Source organism: Emydura macquarii, unplaced genomic scaffold, assembly GCF_026122565.2.
Source record: "Emydura macquarii macquarii isolate MOO-44397 ecotype Brisbane River unplaced genomic scaffold, CSIRO-AGI_Emac_v2 contig_312, whole genome shotgun sequence".
NCBI classification, from domain to species: domain Eukaryota; kingdom Metazoa; phylum Chordata; order Testudines; family Chelidae; genus Emydura; species Emydura macquarii.
In genome coordinates, this window is record NW_027130449.1 from 12,036,244 (window position 1) to 12,055,287 (window position 19,044).

Here is a 19,044-nt window from a genome sequence, read left to right on the forward strand (position 1 = left end):
GGACTTGCAAGACCCAGACAGAGAACCCACGATCTATACTACCAGCAGCACATCGCATTGCACAGGAAAATGCATGTGTTTGTAATATGGGGAAATAGACGTAGAACCAAGGGGAATTCATTGCAAAAGGCCTTCAGCAAGAAATGGTCTTGACCTGCAAAATTTGAGAATTACCCGTATATAAAGAATGAATGATTCAAATAAGAAGGTGGTATGTTGGACTTCAGTTAAGAGGCCCGGGACAAATTAATTACATTGAAGCGAAAGGAGTTACACCAGAGATGGTGGATTTGGTCGTCTTTTATCTTTCTTTATATAAAATCAGAAATATTAAATTTGTTCTCCACACCTGCAGGTAGCTCCCCACATCTCTGCTGAAGCAGAAGAGTGTGAGCTTCCAGAACCCTTGCCTGCAGAGGAAAGAGCTTGTATCTCTTTCTACAAGGCATTTAATAGCTTTAATAAGCTATTGGCAGGTGACTTTAATTTGGGGGTCTGCATGTGCATGTGGACTATTGCAATAATCCAGACTATCCTGATCCCGAATTAAACTCCAGCCAGACCCAATTTCCATGGAATTTTATTCATTTTACTGTATATTATTTACAGAGATATTACAAAATATTTTGTGAGCTGGGTACAATTAATAATTACAGCGTGGATTTGGCAGCCCCAAGTTTGGCTTGGTGAGATGGTGACGGCTTCTCAATTGTTTAAACCATGAAACAGTGAGACAAGGAGGTGGTGGAGGTGCTGGAAACAGTCAAATGTGAGGGGAAACCCCTCTAATTTTCCAGACCTGAGTGCACGGTGAACCCAGGAGCATGTCTAGCTAGAGATTCTTTCAGAACCTTTCCCTTTTCCTTCCCCAAACCACAAAGGTCAGATTGCAGAGGCCCTTAACTCATGTTAGTGAACTTCTACGGAAGTTATTGTCCATAACAGTGATGGCTGAGACTTAGAACCTAATACACACATAGAGATAGTAACTCTGCTTTCTCTCCCCACAAGCCTGCAGAGTCGTAAGGGAAAGAGGAAGTCAGGACGGCCAGTGAGGAGTAGCTTCCCTCCCTGTTTGGTTAAATACACAATACAGGGGCCAAATTCAGCCTTGAGATCTAACTCTGATGACTTCATTGGAGCTACACCAGGGATGGACATGGCTGCAGGGGCCTGGTCTTTCACCTTGTAATCATACTGCTATATCAATGACATCGTCACTCTGCAGCTAACTTTGTATGATAACTTGTAACTTGGAGATGAAAATCCTGGCAGGTGGACCTGGCTGTTGTGCTGGCTTATGGGTGGTGACAGTGGGTACCCTTTGAATCACAATACGTACCATGCAAGACAAGGGGTCATTTATATTGTTTCTCTCTTTATTTGTTTTTTTTTTTTTTTTTTGGCTTGGGCTTCTCTTCAATTCATCCTGTTTGTTCATATTTACATTGGTGTTATGACACCACATGGTTCCCTTCTCCTCCTGTACCCACGACCCACATGTCTGTAGATATCGGATCTTGTACGATGGCAGAACCTTCTTAGCCCACTTGGCACCTCTCTAAGCCTTTGTCTGAAGGCTTCAGCAGTTTGATACTGGACTGGTCAGCCGTAGGTGATGGCAAAGCAATTGCATGGAGTTCCGATCAGCTCTGGCTTTCTGGCTCCTATTGCAAAGCAGAAAAGATGTCGGCATCTTTGGTGAGAATTGTATCAATGACGTTACCATGTGAGCAACCAGCAGCAGTGACCAATCACTGTCCGCTGCTGGCTCTGCTAATGTTCACAATTAATGCACTGGAGGTCAGTTGGCCACAGGCAGGTAGCAAATGAGTGCGTCATAGTTTTTGCTTCTGTTTCTTCAAACACAGTGTGAGAGAAGCTCTTAAAACTGCCCTTTGGGTTGATCTCTAAGTCCAAAGGTCACCTGAAGAATGAGAGAGAGCATCCCACTTGAAGCCACCCATTCCATCCCAGCTATACAGGGATGTGGGCATGGCACTGTTTTAACACCATGGGCCCATGGCCCTATGTGAAAATACTAGGCCTTTTCGTGAGTCCCGATTCACCTGTGTGTGTGTGTATGTGGTGTGTGCATGGTATTGTCTTGCTCTCAGGCTTTATTTAGCAATGGAGGATCTTCATGAAGGCCTTGCGGAACTCAATGTTGAAGGTGGTGTAAATAATTGGGTTGACAGCGCTGTTGACATAGCCGAGCCACGTGAAGGCACTGTACATCGCCGGCGGGATGTTGCAGTTGCAATGTATGTTCAGGATGTGGGTGATGAAAAAGGGGAGCCAGCATATGATGAAAACACCTGGGAAATAAGGAGAGAATCGGGTTTGATTGCAGTGAGCTGTCTTTTTGACCCTGGGAGACCTGTGCAGATGCTCAATGCTATCTGAGATCCAACAATCAAACCCCTGATGCTGGTAATAGAAAACCGGCTCCTGCAGGGGCAGTAGGTCTGGTGTCTTTCTATACTATTTTTAAAGCCTGTCCCCTAAGTATCTAAGCACTTAATGTTTTCTAAGCTGCTGTAAGTTGATTGATTTCAAAGCAGTTACTCCGGCAGAGAATTGGGCACGCAGAGCTGTCGGTCCTGTTTCAGACTTCTCTGCCCTTTGGCGTGTGATTGAAATAGATTATAAATCACACCGGCCCCTGGCCAGCCACTGCTAATCCACACCCAGGATTCCCCAGAGTTGGGCAACTCTCTGACTTAGATGAGGTTGTCCTTTTGTGCTGCTCTGAGAGAGAGAGAACCTTGCCTGGCTTTCCTACTGGTGTCATGCTGCCTTACTGCATAGATGTTTCCCTGAATTTATCCAGGGAAACACGCAATAAGCACCTCACCTTCAGAAGGCGACACTCTATCTCCAGATAGTCACTTGAAAATATCCTCACTTCCCTCCTCCTCCTCTCCATGCATTGCCCACTAAGCTCCTCCTCATATTTTCTCACATGTTCCAACAGCAACTGTGCCTCTGTGTCTATGGGATTAGCAAAATAGTCCTCATTGGACCTTCACATGAAAAGACTAGTCCTGGGGGAAGCCAATGGACCACAAAGGAGGCCAAACTGAGTTCTTACCAAGCACAATGGCTAACATCTGGGTGGCTTTCTTTTCCTTCTGCTGTGAGAGTTTCCTCTTGCTCATGATCTTCAGAGCGGTCTTTGTCTTGCCGTTGGGCATGGACTGGATCTCAAAGACCTTGGCTGTCTTTGGGTTGTCTTTGGCATGCCCATTCTTCTCCGCTTTCACAGGGCTGTCCAATGGCAACTCCAGGGTGGAATTGATGCACTGGTTGGAAGTGGCTGGCATGACCAATTGGTGGTTACTCAGCAGGGTTGATTTGTGTTTGGTTTTCTCAGGGGGGCTGGTACTGGACATCATCTCCATCTCCTCCACATGACTGACCGCCTCCTGCACAAAGATCAAAACCCCCAACAGAAAGGCCAATAAATATGCAGTTGGGGCCAAGGAGTGCAGCCTTCTGTGAAGGGAGCAGGGATATGACTTGGGTCTTGAAGGTTTATAAATTGGTTGCATAGGAGGCAGAGAGGGGAGAATGCCATTGGGGAGGTAGGACGGGGGAAGCTCCAAACTGGGGGAGCAGTCCAGTCAGCTCATTTCTTTGCTTATATTCCCTTATTTGTATCCCTTTTCTGTGAACATTATTCTGCAAGGAACTGGTCTTTCTGACTCTGATGATGCTTCATTGATTTTCCTGAGTCATTCCACTATCTTATAAGGCTCAGCAAAGAGGAGTGCCTACCAGCCTCAGATCTAGAGCTGGTTGAAGATTTTATATCAGAAGAACACTTAACTGGAAGATGGCTCCCCACCCCCCAAACAGAAATTTCCCTGGGAAATGCCCATTTTCAATTTTTTTCCCCCAGGTTTGCACAAAAACCTGAAAACAATCCATGTCTCAAAATACAAAAACCACCCAGAAGGCAAATAAAAAGAACCACAAGTTGATCATTGTTAAAAAATCTCATGATTTTTAATCTAATCTCTTGATGGCTGGGGGCAGCAGAGGAACTGAGTCCTGATATTTTAACTTGGGGGTTGGCGATATAGCAATTCAAAACTGTCTTGTCTTTGGGGAAATGGAAGAGCACCCTTTAAGTTTTGATGATGCATAGGAATTCCCTTTGTTACCACAGAACATTTCTTTCTTAGGGTAGGGGAAAAAGTCCCCCTCCCCACCCCCAATTCATTCTGCACCATGCACAGGCAAAGGGAGACCATGCTTGTCCTGGAGCATTGACGATCCTCTGTAACGCTTACCACTTTCCGCTTATTAACTGGGAAACTCCCATTGGACTTGACAATGACCGTGCAGAGCTTCACATCTTCTGGATGAGTGCATTTGTCCTAAGGGGGCAAGCATCAGCGCTCAGGTTACACAAGCAGGTGGGAATTAGAAGGGCAGGTGGCAAGAGGAATGTGGCACATTAAACACAGAAACTAATAGCTGGGACTTAGAAGGTAAGGAGGCTGGAAAATTACTCTGAGGAGTGAGTGATGGTGGTTCCCAGGGACTCAGCTCTTTTCTCACCATGAGAAAGACACTTCATGGACATAGTGGCTCCTCAATCCACTCCCACTTCTCTGTCTCCATGCTGCCCTGCTTGACTAGAAGCTGGCTTTTGAGGGAAATGCCGAGGAACAGTTTGGAGATGGCTCCTTTGGGGCTACAAATCCGTATCAATCAATTCTCACTTCTTACTAAGAAGGGAACTTGTGACGTGTGTCCTCATGGCCCACACACTCTTTGCTGGACTTGAAGTCACCTTGATCAGTCGCAGATGTTCCACGCAAGTCATGCGCTCTGCATGATAGACAGGGAGGTGCTGCATGTGACGTATCAAGAGCTGTGTTCTTACACGCGTCTCTCTGGGGCAGCCGTCACCATGGTTCCGGAGCCTATCCCACAGGTTTCCTTGTTCATGAGCCATGTAGAACTTGCTACCTAGTGGACATCCCTGCAAAATGGCACTAGCTCTCCCAATGGGTACTAGAGTAGTGGCAAGTGATCTGCACAGCAGCTCATTTCTCAGTACAGACACATGCACCATACCACGGGCAAACACCAGCTGACACCACTGCCACATTTGCACTTTGTTCTGGTAGGAGAGAAGGGAAAGAGTCAGCCCTAAATGTAAAAGGTGGCCAAGAAAGAAGGAAGTGGGAGGTGGTTGAAGTCCGTGGTTGAAGTTTTCAAAGCGGCATGGGGGTTTTAACCTTGTATCTGCTGTTAATTTTAAAGCTAAATTGCCTGGGGTGCTTTGAAAGGCCCAACCCTTGGTATTGTAGCCCACAGTTAGCTTAAAGATATTTTATTTTATCTTCCAGGATGTGGACCTCTAGGTTTCTTGTGTTACTGCTAAATAAAATATCTTTAAGCTAGCTCTACGGTTTGAAGGAATAAATTCCAACAGGATGGTGAGGGATTGTGTCCCCCCTGTTGGCATGGAGTAGAGAGTCCTTCTCAGAGTGAAAGACTAAAGTACCCTAGCTTCAAGCCCCAGGTGGATAACTTAAACCCAACTGAGACTCTGCAGAGCTCATGCAAACACAGACTGGTTTGATGAAGCAGATCCTACCACAGACTTGCTGATGGAACATCCTTTGAGGTCAGGGGAGACTTGGGAAGTTTCCACCAGTGATCTGTTGTACCCTGTGGCCAGCCAGGACTCCCAAAAGGCATAAGACACACTATCTATTCTAACAATTCCCTGTTTCATTCAGACCAACCGGTGTCACTTGGGAAGGGAACAGGGGAAACTTTAGGGAAAGAATGGGAGCAGGAAGGAAAGAAGGTGGCAATTGGGAGGGGCAGGGTAGGGTCTGGTTACCTTCAGTGGTGCCTGAGTGTCCGAGTCCAGGCCATGGGGGCTGCGCTTGGTGTTGACACGCTTCCTGCGTTTCCGGAGCACTACGTAAATCTGTACGTAGACCAGCAGGGTGACAATGAAGGGAACGTAGAAGGAGACGATAGAGGAATACACAACAAAGGCAGGGTTGGCAATGATACACTCATTCTTGTCTGGAAGACACAAGAGATTGCAGGAGCATCGTCCCAACTGTTAGGAGCTAGAACCAGCCTTTCTCGCGCTCTCTCTCTCTCTCTCGCCACAAGAACACCCCCACTGGGGGATGGGAACAGCTGCTCTCCCACCTTCCTCCAGAAATAATTTCCAAACCAAGAGAGGGATTGTCACACTGCTTCGTATACCCAACTCCCCGGAAAGTCCTTGGGAGCTGGGTGTCTCAGTCCACTCAGCTCCTTGGAAAATCACAGGCCAAGCCCTAATCCAAGGGAAAATAGATGTCTTTCTCTCACAATTAATGCAGGTGGAAAGGTGCTGAAACTCACTAGCTAGCCACAGGATCGGAACAGTGTGGGCAGCAGCCATGCAAAGTTCCCAGACGGCTTCCCGCCATCCCCAGCTGTAGGAACTGAGAGGGGAGTGAAGTCACTCTAGATATTTCAGTCCTCTTTTAAGATCGCCCAACAGCTGTTATTGGAGGGGGAGGAGTTCTGATGTGGACACCTGTCCAGAGGAACAGGGCTGAGACCAGCACCCTTCACGTGGATCAGCAAGAGGTGCACCTGGAACTGAGGAGTGACCATTTTCTACCAACCTCAGAGCAGTGCCCTCTATGTGACAAGCTCTATTGATCCCATACCATCGGCCAGCTAGTTTCCCTAAAAATAATGGTTGTAGGAGTGTATCTTCCACTGTTGCGTCAATGGAGCTATCTGATTATTTGTAAGCTGCCCATTATTGCGATAGATTTTAAGACATAACCTTCTCTCTTCTTTTTGGGTGCTGGTGCTGGCTAGTGCTATGCAAGCTTCTTTTAGAGACGGGACAGACATCAAAACTGATTTATCAGGGGCAATAGGCCTGGAAGAGTAAGAGTGGCAACAGGTTCAGGGCTGGTTGATTGGCCAAGGGACAGGACACCTGGAATAGGAAGGAACACAGGAACACCCAGATCCTAACTCTTAATATTCACGCATATGAATTCCTTCCCTAGTAACACAAACCTCTCTGGCACCCGGTGGGGCAGAAGAGAGCACGAAACACACAATAGCCAGCTGCAGACCAGGCTCGGCTCACCTGTGTTGTTGAGACCAAACAGAAGTGGGCAGGAGATGGCAAACGATAGGACCCAGACCACGGAGATCATGACGGTGACTCTGCGCTTGGAACTGTAGCGTGTGTTATAGAGCATTGGCATGGCTACTGCTGTGTACCTGCAGCACGAAGACAAAGACCCGGCGTGTTGTTTCTTGGCCACGTGCAAATTTACAGTTAGTAAATCTGGGAAATTGCTCCAGAGACATCTCAGGGGCAGATTTAGCTCTAGGAGATCTCAAGAAGCTGGGATGAACCCCCTCTCTTGTCTCTGCAGCCCCTTGATTGGAAGATTTGAGGCCAGAGCCTGTTTGATGTGGTTTTCAATCCCCTTCCTCTAAAGAGAAGACAGCTATGCCATAGCCTCATATACCTTCTCCAGATTATTGCTGTCCCACTGGCGTCTGCTCCATCATTTTTAAATGTGAGCAGAAGCACATAAACTAAGTGATTTTGTGCCAGACACCTTCCTACCAAGCACATTGAGCTGGGCAGGACCTTCCTCCTGCCCCCAGGGAGATCTCACCTGTCAATGCTGATGGCACAGAGGTTGAGGATGCTGGCCGTACACATCATAACGTCCAGGGTGACAAAGATGTCACAGTGGATCCGGCTAAATCGCCACTCACCAACCACCTTGGAGAAGAGAGGAAATTGGATGAGAGCAATCATTCCAGCAGCCAGGATGAGAGAGTCCTAAAGGGCCGAATTCTGTTCTTAGTGCAGAGAGTCGTTTTGTTGGCTCCAGTGAAGTTACTCTGGAGTTGTGCTGGTTTAAATGAGAGCAGAATTTGATCCATAGAAGTTAGAGGGGGACTCAGGTAACATCCAGTCAATACCACATTGAGCCAATACAGGAGATTTTGCTCTTTATATCTTCCAGTGCTTTATCCTGTCTAGTTTAAAAAGTCCCAAGTGATGGAGTTTGAGCAGGAGACTGAGCTGTGAGCCAGCAGGATCTCATCCTTAGAACATTTCCCCTGATACTGAGCCTGATTTTACTTTTTTAAATTCCATTTTCTTACTCTACCTTCCCATTAGGCAGCCCAAATGACAGATACTAACCTAGGACCAAATTCAGCCATGACATAAGAAAATGCTACTTCCGTTGAAGTCAAAGTGAGTTGACTCAGTTATGCTGTGAAGGCCAAAACTATAACAGGATTCAAAAAAGGACTAGATAAGTTCATGGAGGACAGGTCCATCAATGGCCAAAATGGTCAGAGATGCAACCCATTGCTCAGAGTGTCGCTACCCTCTGATTGCCAGAAGCTGGGAGTGTACGACAGGGGATGGATCACTCGATGATGGCCTGTTCTGTTCATTCCCTCTGAAGCACCTGGCATTGGCCACTGTTGGAAGATAGGACACTGGACTAGTTGGTCTGACCCAGTATGGCCGTTCTTTTGTTCTAATGACTTAATTGGGGCCTTAAAATGTTGCAACAAACCCTGCATCATAAACTATGCATAATAATTGATAAATTAAACTAGCAAAACATGAATGTTTTTTAAAAGTTTTTTTTTTTTTTCAATTACACTCCGCAGAGTGCAGTAATGGAAATAGCATGAGACAAGCCTATTGTTTCTGCTTATATAAAAATAGAAGAGATAACTCTCATGTTACACATTCTTATGAATGAAGATGGATTAAATTCATAACAAAAGATCTTTGACATGCATTGTTACATAAGGAGGATAGAGGACTAATTATAATATTTCCAGTTACCAGGAGCTCTGTTCTCATCTCTTCTCTTGCTACTAAAACCAAATTTTGCAATTAAGTTTAATGGTGAGTAGTGGAACTATTGCATTCAGTATGCAAATAGAAAAGCATATTTCCCTCTAATATAAATAAATGAGTCTTCTTGCATTTGGAATAGGAATGAATAAGATTTCTAGTCTTCAGAGTTATTTCTGCTTTCTTAGCCCATAATCGTAGGCAATATAACATGAACAAAGGAGAGAGAGAGGCTGCATTAAAGGCTGAGTGATAGACAAATACTTTTTTTTTTAAAAGGCATTTAAAGGGCACTATCACATAAATAATCTGGCTTGATTAGAATTTGCCCAAAGGCAAAGATTTGCCAGCCAGGTAGAACTCAGAGCTGCAATCAGCTTCTTGCTGATTCAAAACTCAACTAGTTTGAGGATTCATTGAGGATGCTGTGAGATTAGTGCAGTGTTAGTACTGCAGCCCAGTGAAGTGTGCAGCTGCGTAGCGATGGGAGAACCACAAAAGTTGGGGGGGGGGCAGTTTGGGATATATGCTTCTATTAGAGCTGATATTTTGCCATTTTGTTCTTGTCCTGAATCAGGCTGGAAAGTTGAACTCTTGTAACTTTCTGGAGAACGCAGAGGGACGTGAAGAGGGGAGAGGCCTCACCAACGAGGTTTTGTTTTTATTCTGTGACAATCATCACCTGGAGTCAGCTCTTCAGCTGCCCTGAGCTCACCCTTTGTGTAGCTGGGGCCAGGAATTTGCCTAATGCCTCCCTAGACCCTCGGAATTGGGACAGGGGTTCTGAGTCCCATTTGAGAAAGCCCTGTTCTAGCTGCAGGGGCGTTAAGGATATTGGGATCTGCTTCTTTGGCGGCTTTAAACCTTAACCCATCAGCCCCTTTTATCTGTTAGACAAAAGCACCTCTGGGGATTCCCAGGGGTGGATGCGTGTGCCCCTGTTGAAATATCAGGGAAACATCCCATCGCTGTGGCATGCAGGAAGAACACTGGAAGATCCCAGTGCACCAGGGTTAGTCACGTGGCTAGAGGGATGCAGAGGGGCCATTGTGTCAGCGACGAATCCCAGCTACGGTCATATACACAGGCCTGAGTTCAGTCTCCTCGGTAGATTTATGCGGCAGAGGTTCTCAACAGGAGCCATGAGCTCATAGAAGGAGAAGGATTTACACCCCATTTTACGTCCGCTTTGCTAGCTTCTCCCAGTTCAAAAGGATGGGTGAGAAACTCATAATCCAGGTCAGAAATGACGAGATCTAACAGAACAAGCGTCCCTGTAAAGGGGATTGTTGCGGACAAGGAAGCTGATTAGAGCAGCTCCCACTAATCCCAGGGGCACTAACCACAGCCTGCCAGGGCTTGTGTTAATGAGGCTTTGCACATGCACAATGCTTTGCATGTTCAAAGTGCCATACACACATCAATAAACTAGGGCCAGAACTGATAATACGGCTTTTTGACAGTCTGTGTCATGTCAGTGAGTTTGTTTTGTTTTGTGCTGTTACGTTCACAGGTGAATTATGGCTTCTCTTTTCCATCTCCCCCCCTCCAGGTCCATTTTATCTTTTTCTCTCTCAAACAGTTGCAAATGAATTGCAAGTGAAACAAACTCAGTGCTCAAATGCATCCCAAACAATAACTCGTTCCTCAAATCTTTATTTGCTCATTTATTTTTTCGTGGACACGCTGGAGCTTAGATGCAAGACTTGTCCTGTTCTTTTAAGTTTTCTTGTCAGGTCTAAGTAAACATGTTGTACAGCATTTAGTGAGACTGTCTCGTTGCAGGGGATCAATACAAATAGGGAATGGTGGAAATTACAATCTTGACATTTTCCCCACAGACTCAGTTATTATTAAACTGATCTGTAATGAAACACAAGGCACACTGCAATCCTCTGTAGAGTCTGAAAGCTCTGCAGAATGTGAATTGTTGCTTGTATTGAATGTCAAGTGATGTAGGACTAGATTTTCCATTAAGTTCATCAAATTCAAATTTTTTCCATTCCAAAATGGAACAAAAACCATTTTTAAAAAAAAAATTTCCTGTGAAATAAAATTCTGGGGAAAAAATAATTTCAGGTAAATTGAAATATTTAACTTTGATAAAATCATTTCATTCCAATTTCCATCTTTTGAAACTTTTAAAGAGTTTTTTTTAAATATAAAACCCAGTGAATGTCATTTCAAAAAGGCATTTTCTAGTCAGCAGCCTTGTGACAAAGAAACGTGTGTCCACTTGAGCCCTGGTTTAAATGGATAACTCCCGGTGAAATGAAAATCTTTTTATTTCTTCACATATATAAAAATGTCCTTTTTTCCCCCTTGTTTTTGCCAAGGCTGAGAATTATTTGTATAACTTTTGTTATCAGTCTAGGGCCTTCTATGGCCTTAATCACCATCGTATGGGAGGGCCTCCCACTGTTCAGTGGATTTTATCTGCACAACACCTCTGTGTGGCAAGGAACTATCCTTCCACCCAAATCTTTTCACCTGTCCTTTGTTTCCATAAGAATAGTAACTCGAGCTCAAGTTTCCTGATGCTCATACGCTGAAGCTCCCTGCAGCAACCTGACCTATTAAAATGCAAACCCTAGATCTGTCCAGAGACATCAGCGCTGATCCTATCAGCCGGGGAGAATTAGGAATTAGATAGCACTGTTTTGAAAACTATCCAAATTCAGCAAAGCTGGCAGCAGCCTCTTTCCACTCCCCCTCCTCGACCAAGCACTGCACTTCTCAGAATCCACATGTCTGTTTCTCTGCATTCCTGGCTTTATGGGAAAGGACATGTAGCTTCAGAAAGGAGTCACAGAAGAACCCGGCATATCCACCTGCAAATAACATGATACCCAGTCAGGCAGGGTAGAAAATGCATTGGGTGTCTTTGGACTGACAGCAAATAGGGTCAGAATATCAGAACAAACTGCAGAATATCTGAATGTAGGAAAGAATTTGAGTCTGATTCGCGACTGCCATGCACTTTGGATTGTCAGTTACTCCTGTGCAAAGAATTCAACATGCTGAACTTTCCATTCAGATGTGGGGGAGCATCACACACCCCCATTGCATAAGGGCCACTTGGTAGTAAACACAAAAGCTGATGTCCCAGGCTTTCCTTTTGCATCGCACAAGGGCGGGCTCAGATGGGAACTCTGTCTGCGGCAGCTTGGAACACCAGTCGCACAAGGGGAGACACCGTTGAGTTATTCGAATATTTATAGCAGGAATTCAGCTGAACCTCAAACCCCAGCTTTAATCATCTTCCCACTGAATCAGGGTCTGAACTTTAAGGCTATGGCCCATCTTTAATTAATAATACAAAGGGAGGAAAGCTAGTAGTCTGCAAACCCCTTCCTGTGCCGCTTCCCTATTCCTTGCCTCCCAGGGCCGGCAGAGTTGATTCAGGACTTCCATGAAGCACAAAGCACTGGGCATTCACAGCGTCTGTGCTAGTCCTGGGGGAAATCCTGCTCAATGCCAGCAGTGTCTGTGAAAGCAAAGAGTTTTTCTCCTACTCTGACGATCACCTTCAGTTTTTCCTGGCTAATTTGTGTCCACGTCTCAGCTTTCTCAGAGAGTCATAGAGTTTAAGGCCAGAAGATGCCACCCGATCATCTCATCTGACCTCCTGTGTGTCTCAGGCCACCAGCACCACGCTGAGCTCACACACTAAACCCAACAACCGAAATTAGACCAAAGTCTTACAGCTCAGAGGAGACTAGACTGTTATGTGCTACAGGTAGAGAATAGGAGTGACCAAAGTGCACCAGTGCCTGAGGCCCCTGCCGGGGCAGGGAAGTGATGAGTTGAGATGTATCCAGAAAATCCTGGCATGAAACCCGCACTCACATGTTGCAGAGGCAGGTGAAGAAGCCCCAAGGTCACTTCCAATTTCACCTGTGGGGGAAATTCCTTCCCGAACCCTTCTATGATGATCAGTTATACCCTGACCATGTGAGCAAGAACCAGCCATCCAAGCCACGAGAGAGAGAGTTCTCGGTGCTTCAGAATCCTGGCCTTCCCCATCCGGTGTCCCCTCTCCAGCCAGGGTCATCTTTGATGCTTCAGAGGAAGGAGAATTAAAAAAAAAGCCCTCCTAGAATATATTTTGGATGAACGTATCCCTTCCTGAACTCGACCAGTGGCCGGCTGAAACCGTGACACATCAGCATCCATTTAAGCTATGTCTACACTATGGCAGAGGCAGGACAAGACTCCATTTTGAGTCCATCAGTGTAGCTCCTACACTGGTCAGAGTGCGCTGCGGAGTCATGGCGTGCCCTTTCCAGAAAGTTCCAAGGCTCCTAAGATTCGTTTTACCAATTTCTCCCAAAGAACCTACATTGGAAAACCACCCCCTTATGGAAGATGGCCTCCTTTCTCCTTCACTAGAGCTGAGCTGAGATGCAATTTAAATAGACGAGTTTAATGCTGTGTTAACCCAGGATACTGCAGCCACTGGGTTGAAATCCAGCAGGGGATTCATGCATCTCCAGTGGGAAATAAGAGGGCCGGACCAAAGCTCTTAGAACCAGCAGGTAACCCAGAAGTCTCACTTGTGCTTCTGAGAATACCTCCTGAGACTGGGTTTGATCAGCTTCTTCAGCAGCATTGGCTCTGTCCAATAGCAAGAAATCCCACTGGCAAATCAATAGCAGACTGAGTTAGTAGAGTTGCGGAGGAGGGGAAGAATACATTAGGTTCTTCTACCAGTAAGTGAGTCCCTTTAATTTGGATCATTAGGGAGATGCAATGCTAAGTCGGTGCTCAATCTTCTCGGAACGTCACTCAGCAGGGCTCCCGGCACCCGGCATTAGATGGACGTCGTGTTTAAGGGAAGAGAACGGAAGTCTCAGAATTCAGTGCAGGTTGCTGTTCTGCCTGCCCAGCACAGGGCAGGGGGTGAAGTTTGTCCTGGGTGCTATGGCAACTACTCCAGTTTGCTTTTAATTGAACTGATGACTAAGGCTATGTCTCCACTACAAGCTAGGCCTGTGATCTGAGCTTGCAGGCTAAGAACAGGAGGGCAGCTGAGGCGGCAGGGGCAGTGGCAATGGCAGCCCGGACTAGCAATCCTGAGTACGTACCGACGGGATGTGGACAGGTTTGTACGTGGGAGGGCGAGCCCTTGCTGCCGCTGGCCATGCTCCTGTGGCCGCACAGCTCATCTTAGCATGCTAGCTCAGAGGAGAGCTAAGGTGGGTGTGGTACGTGAACGTGAGCTGGGAATCACACCACTGCCTTGCCGTGCAGATGTAGCCGAACTGGAATCCCTTCCCCATGCCCCCAGACTTGTAGTGGTGACTACCCGTCGCTAATGGATGTCCTGTAGGCAATGATACATATAGTGCCAGGGGAGACGAGCTGGGGAACTTCTTAGGACTGGTCCAGCTCCAACTTTCATGACTGATTAGATTTTTCTCTCGGCTAATTGCAGAAGAAAGAACCCCCAGCAATATGATGTCTACCTTCTGGGGAACAGTTTAAGCTGCATGATGTAAAGTGTGAATTAATCTTCATTACTGATTCTACATCCTGCTGATCTGGGTTTATCAGTTTTCCTGACATGCCGTCAAATATCCTGCCTCCTCTTCTCGCCCCCCCCCGCAATGATGTTAAAACTGATTTCTGCAGTTAACTAGAACCCACACAGCCTAACCGGAGGGCACAATTAACGCAATCCATTTCCCACTGCAGTGCATCAATGTGAAGAGGGTTTGCAAACAATTATGAAAGGCTAATGAGCTACATCTAAGCAAACATGGATATTAAGCTCCCCAAACATTTGTCCTTAATAGTAGGTGCTAGATGTGACAAGGTATTGCTGGACATGTATGGAGCAGCTGATATGGTTAGGAAAAGACAAGTCATTTCTTGCTGATTCCACCATTTAAATCAGTTGCTTGACTAATCAATCACTCTTACAAACAAATCTTGCGGGCCCTGATTCAAGAGAGCACGAGCTGGCTTCGAGGCACGTGAGCAGTTCTCTGAAGGCTTGATCCTGAAAGCTGCTGAGCATTCTAGCCCGGATCCAGCAAAGCACTTCAGCACCTGCTCAATTTTAAGCGCACTCGTGTTCCCATCGACTTCAGCGGGACTATGCACTGCTTAAAGTTAAGCATGTGGTTAAATGGTTTGTAGGACCGGGGCCAGAGCAGACAGCACCTTGCAGGCTCGAGCCCTTGAAGTAACTGGGACTATTCAGATGCTCAAAGTTAAGCAAGCGCTTAAGTGTTTTGCTACATCTGGCCAGTAATTAAATTCTAATTGTGTATCCATTATTGTCCCCACTTTTGTGAGACAAGGCAGCTGAGGTAATAGATCTCATTGGACCAGCTGATGCTAGTGGAAGGTACAAGCTTTTGAGCTAGACAGAGCTCTTCTTCAGAAGCTTGTACCAGAAGTTGGTCCAATAAAAGATATTACCTCACTTGCCTTGTCTCTTTCGTATCCCGGGACCAGCACGGCTGCAACAGCACCACAAACAACTATTGAATCTATGTGCAATCTTCATGAAAAGAGTTGCAAAAGGTGGATGACATGGGTAATATTAATCATTACTGTATTATCTGGAATTGCATAGCTTTAATATAGCATTCAATTACGAATGGAATTTGTACAGAGTCTCTCATTTGAGGATCTCCAAGATTTGAGGATCTCTATATAGATTAAGAGCTAGATTGTGACGTGAACTATCTACCCCTGGAGGGGAGTAAAGGGAAGCAAGAACCCTGCATACAACACTGTGCAGTTACCCGTGTCTGCGGTCTGGGTATACATGCGCAAGCAGGCACTGTGTGGAGATGGTGTAGGCAAGCAGCAAACGACTACTCCTTCCCAAAGCAAGGAGAAAGCTGGGGAGGAAATTGTGATTCAGGGTGAGCGTGGGGTGCCTTTGAAACACAATGCTTCTTAGGGCTCTTCCTCCGGAATTGTGTATGCACCACCTCTTACCCGGGGCACAATCTAACCCCAGTATTCAAATACCTGAGCAATCCCAGTCTGCTCTCAGCACAGTGGCAACCAACTGTACTATAAAGCAAACTCCTCTTCCCTTTTAGACTCCACAGATACCTCGTGGGGATGCTCTATATAAATGTTTCCAATTGACTTCAGGGCTGTAGATTAGATTAAAGTCCAGTAATTCGGCAGTGAGCAAATTAAAATCAAGCTCCTTGCCATGAAATATAGCAGAGGTCTCAGCAAAGGGCTTTTCATTTGCTGTCTGAGTGTGTTCAGAATTCTTGGCAGGGCTGATTATTTCTGTGTTACCTCTATAAAGTAAATAACTGAACTTCTGTAGCAGCCTTGAGCCCTGATCCAGTGGAGTACTTAACTCTAAACACGTGAATAGTTCCAGTGCCTTCAGTGAGACTATTCATGTGCTTAAAGTTAAGCAGATGCTCAAGTGCTTTGCTGGTTTGCGGCCCTAATCTTTTGCTTGTTTTGCTTGCAATTTAGCTTTCACGTTGTAATTTTGAATGTATGGAGTCGTCTGGAAAAAACCCTCCAGTTTCTCTCCAATTACAGACCTGTCTAAAAGAAGGACCATTGAAGGAAATATCACGGATTTATTTATTTTTCTACTTAGATGAATTTAGCACTGGTAAATGGTGCTGCATCAACAGCCCTGGGTGTCTACTACTTTATTTAGAGACTCCAGTAGCAGAACAAGTGTCCTTCCTTTCCTCTGACTTAATGTGTATCAACCCTAATTGAAAGGATCGTCTCTAGGTGTGCAGAGACCAAAACATAGACAGACAGATGTTCAGTCTCCATGGCTTATTCAATCCCTTGGCTTCTCCTGATAGCGGCCAAGCAGAAGCAAATTGGTAATGATTCTGAGGAGGATATGGACACCTATCCACCAGGCATTGGATTGAGACCCCTTGAAGCTCATTTCACATAGGTCACCGCCAGTTGTCAGATAATAGCAAGGGTAATGACTTTTTGACAGCCAGGATAGAACTTTACCCAGTGCTTTAGGGCCTGTGGATGCAACTCATCCCTGTGCAGCAGGCTAGCACAAGGCCCAAGTACAACTTAAACACCACTTCCGCCTTTAAGTGGTACCTAAAATGTGAGATCGTTCTCTGCACAAGGGGTTAACTGTTTAGTATCCTATTCCCTGAATTTATTAGCCTCCAAAGAAAGTAACATTTTCTCTCTCTTTGTGTCTGTCTCTCTCCCGCGCGCGCACACACACACACACACACACACACACACACACACACACACAAGTTTTTCTAAAGATTTGAAGAACAAGGGCCTTGTTCTTTCTATTATCCTTTCCCACACATTGCACTTCGCTCTTTCTAGCTATTTACGATTTCAAGGAGCATTTGATGTCAGCTAAATGCTTGGCAGTTTGGGAATATTTCGCTTTCACAAAACACAGTGCCACTCAAACACGGCTGTACATGCAGAGGCATAAAATCCTTTATACCAAAGTGACACTCTAACTACTGTAATGTGACAAGTAGCTCCCTTGTGATTCTGTTTCTCTTATATATTATGACACAATAACTCTGCATTTACATTTTGCACATTTTCCCTACTGCTGCGGTTCTTAAGAAACATGCCATGGTCCTCTGTGTTTGGTCAGGACTCGATGTAGTTTATACACACAGCATCAATGAAGTTTGATAAAGGCCCATTCTTGTGCTTGGGTGTGCATCGCACACCACTGTGTATCTTGAAAAACCCTTGTCACACTCAAAGTTAGTCCTTGTTGGGGTTTCCCCCAGTCCTCTTCCACTTGGTTCCCCAAGAATGCAGAGTGACTCCAGCCTCATCACTCCAGTTCCTTTATTTGGCGTACAGCAGAGCTACGCTGAGTGATTGCTCAGCTGGAGGTGGCGGACACAGGGCACACCACATATCCAAGTTACACGGCAGACCTCTTCCTTATTCTACATTTACACGTGACATTGCATTTACTACACATTGCATCACATGTGCTGGGATTGGCGTGGTTACTTTGTAGGAACCTATCCCTATATAGTGTGCACTGTCCATGCCTTCCTTACTCTTTGCCTCATCTTACATTCCAGGCTCACCTTCCCCACCGTTCCCTTGCTGGTTGTAATTTGTTCCCTGGGTGTTCCCCTTATCTTGGCTAGTACAGACATTGTTTCCAGTCTGCTGAGCCATCTACCTCCCTAATCCTGTCTCCCAAGCAATGAGGCCTCACCTGTGTCCAATTACTCATGTCAAGCCAGGCCTGCATTCCACGGCTTTTGTTTTTCTTTGTAATACTAGCATTCATTTAATTTGTATTAGGCACCACAATAATAAACAAGATGATTAACAACAGTTGTGGTGCAGAAAATATGACCAAGAACCTCATGGGGAATCCTGTTCTTCCCAAAAGTGCCATAGAAGCTTTAATGTCTATATTGAGCAGCAGGCGATGTCTACGTTACAGCTTATGTCAGCGTAATTTATGTCACTCAGCGGAGTGAATAAACTGCCCCCCTGAGCGACGTAAATTTACACCGACATAAGCGCCGGTTTGAACTGAGCTATGCTGGCGGGAGAACTTCTCCCACCGACACAGCTACCACCTCTTGTGGAGGTGGTTTTATTATGCTGATGGGAGAGCTCTCTCCCATCAGCATCGAGTGTCTTCACCAGCTCTGTATATGTAGACAAGCCCTCGGATCTTCCTAGTTAAGGTCTCGTTAAAAAAAAATCTGCACATAATTATCTACAGCGAGTTCAACTGATCACCTCAGAAGAATAAAGGGTGGAAGCAATTTTATTGGAATTTAAATCTATGGCTTCAGGGCATGTAAGGGCCAGATCCTTAGATGTTATTAAGCAGTGTAGCTCCATTGAAATGGCACTGGTTTATAACATGCTGAGGATCTCACTCTAATGCCTTGTAAAGATGTTTCCTTCTTATTCCTCAGACCTGCTCTGGGTGTGTATGCAGAATCTGCTGACATTGCAGCCTGAATTAATGTGGTCTGAGTGTCAAACTCCTTTTAGCCCTGCAGATCTAGTAGGTCTAAGAGAAAATGTTCTGGATTCTCTTCTTTCTTGTGCATGCTCAGGGATTCGTGTACTAAGCACCAGACCCTTATACCTGAGCAAACCCTTTGAAGGCAATGGGATTGCACATGTCACGGAGAACATAA

At 45.6% G+C, this 19,044-nt stretch overlaps 1 protein-coding gene across 1 annotated transcript in view; it reads right to left on the reverse strand.

Annotated features, from left to right (window-relative positions):
• Positions 1–2,124: 2,124 nt before the first annotated feature.
• The window catches only part of DRD2 (dopamine receptor D2), a 54,359-nt gene continuing 37,439 nt past the window's right edge, over positions 2,125–19,044 (reverse strand). The window contains exons 3-8 of the mRNA XM_067562908.1: positions 7,686–7,795; positions 7,142–7,278; positions 5,870–6,060; positions 4,299–4,385; positions 3,095–3,428; positions 2,125–2,318 (exon numbers count right to left, since the gene is read on the reverse strand). Of these exons, the coding sequence (XP_067419009.1) occupies positions 2,125–2,318; positions 3,095–3,428; positions 4,299–4,385; positions 5,870–6,060; positions 7,142–7,278; positions 7,686–7,795 (1,053 nt within the window). The remainder of the gene's footprint in view (positions 2,319–3,094; positions 3,429–4,298; positions 4,386–5,869; positions 6,061–7,141; positions 7,279–7,685; positions 7,796–19,044) is intronic.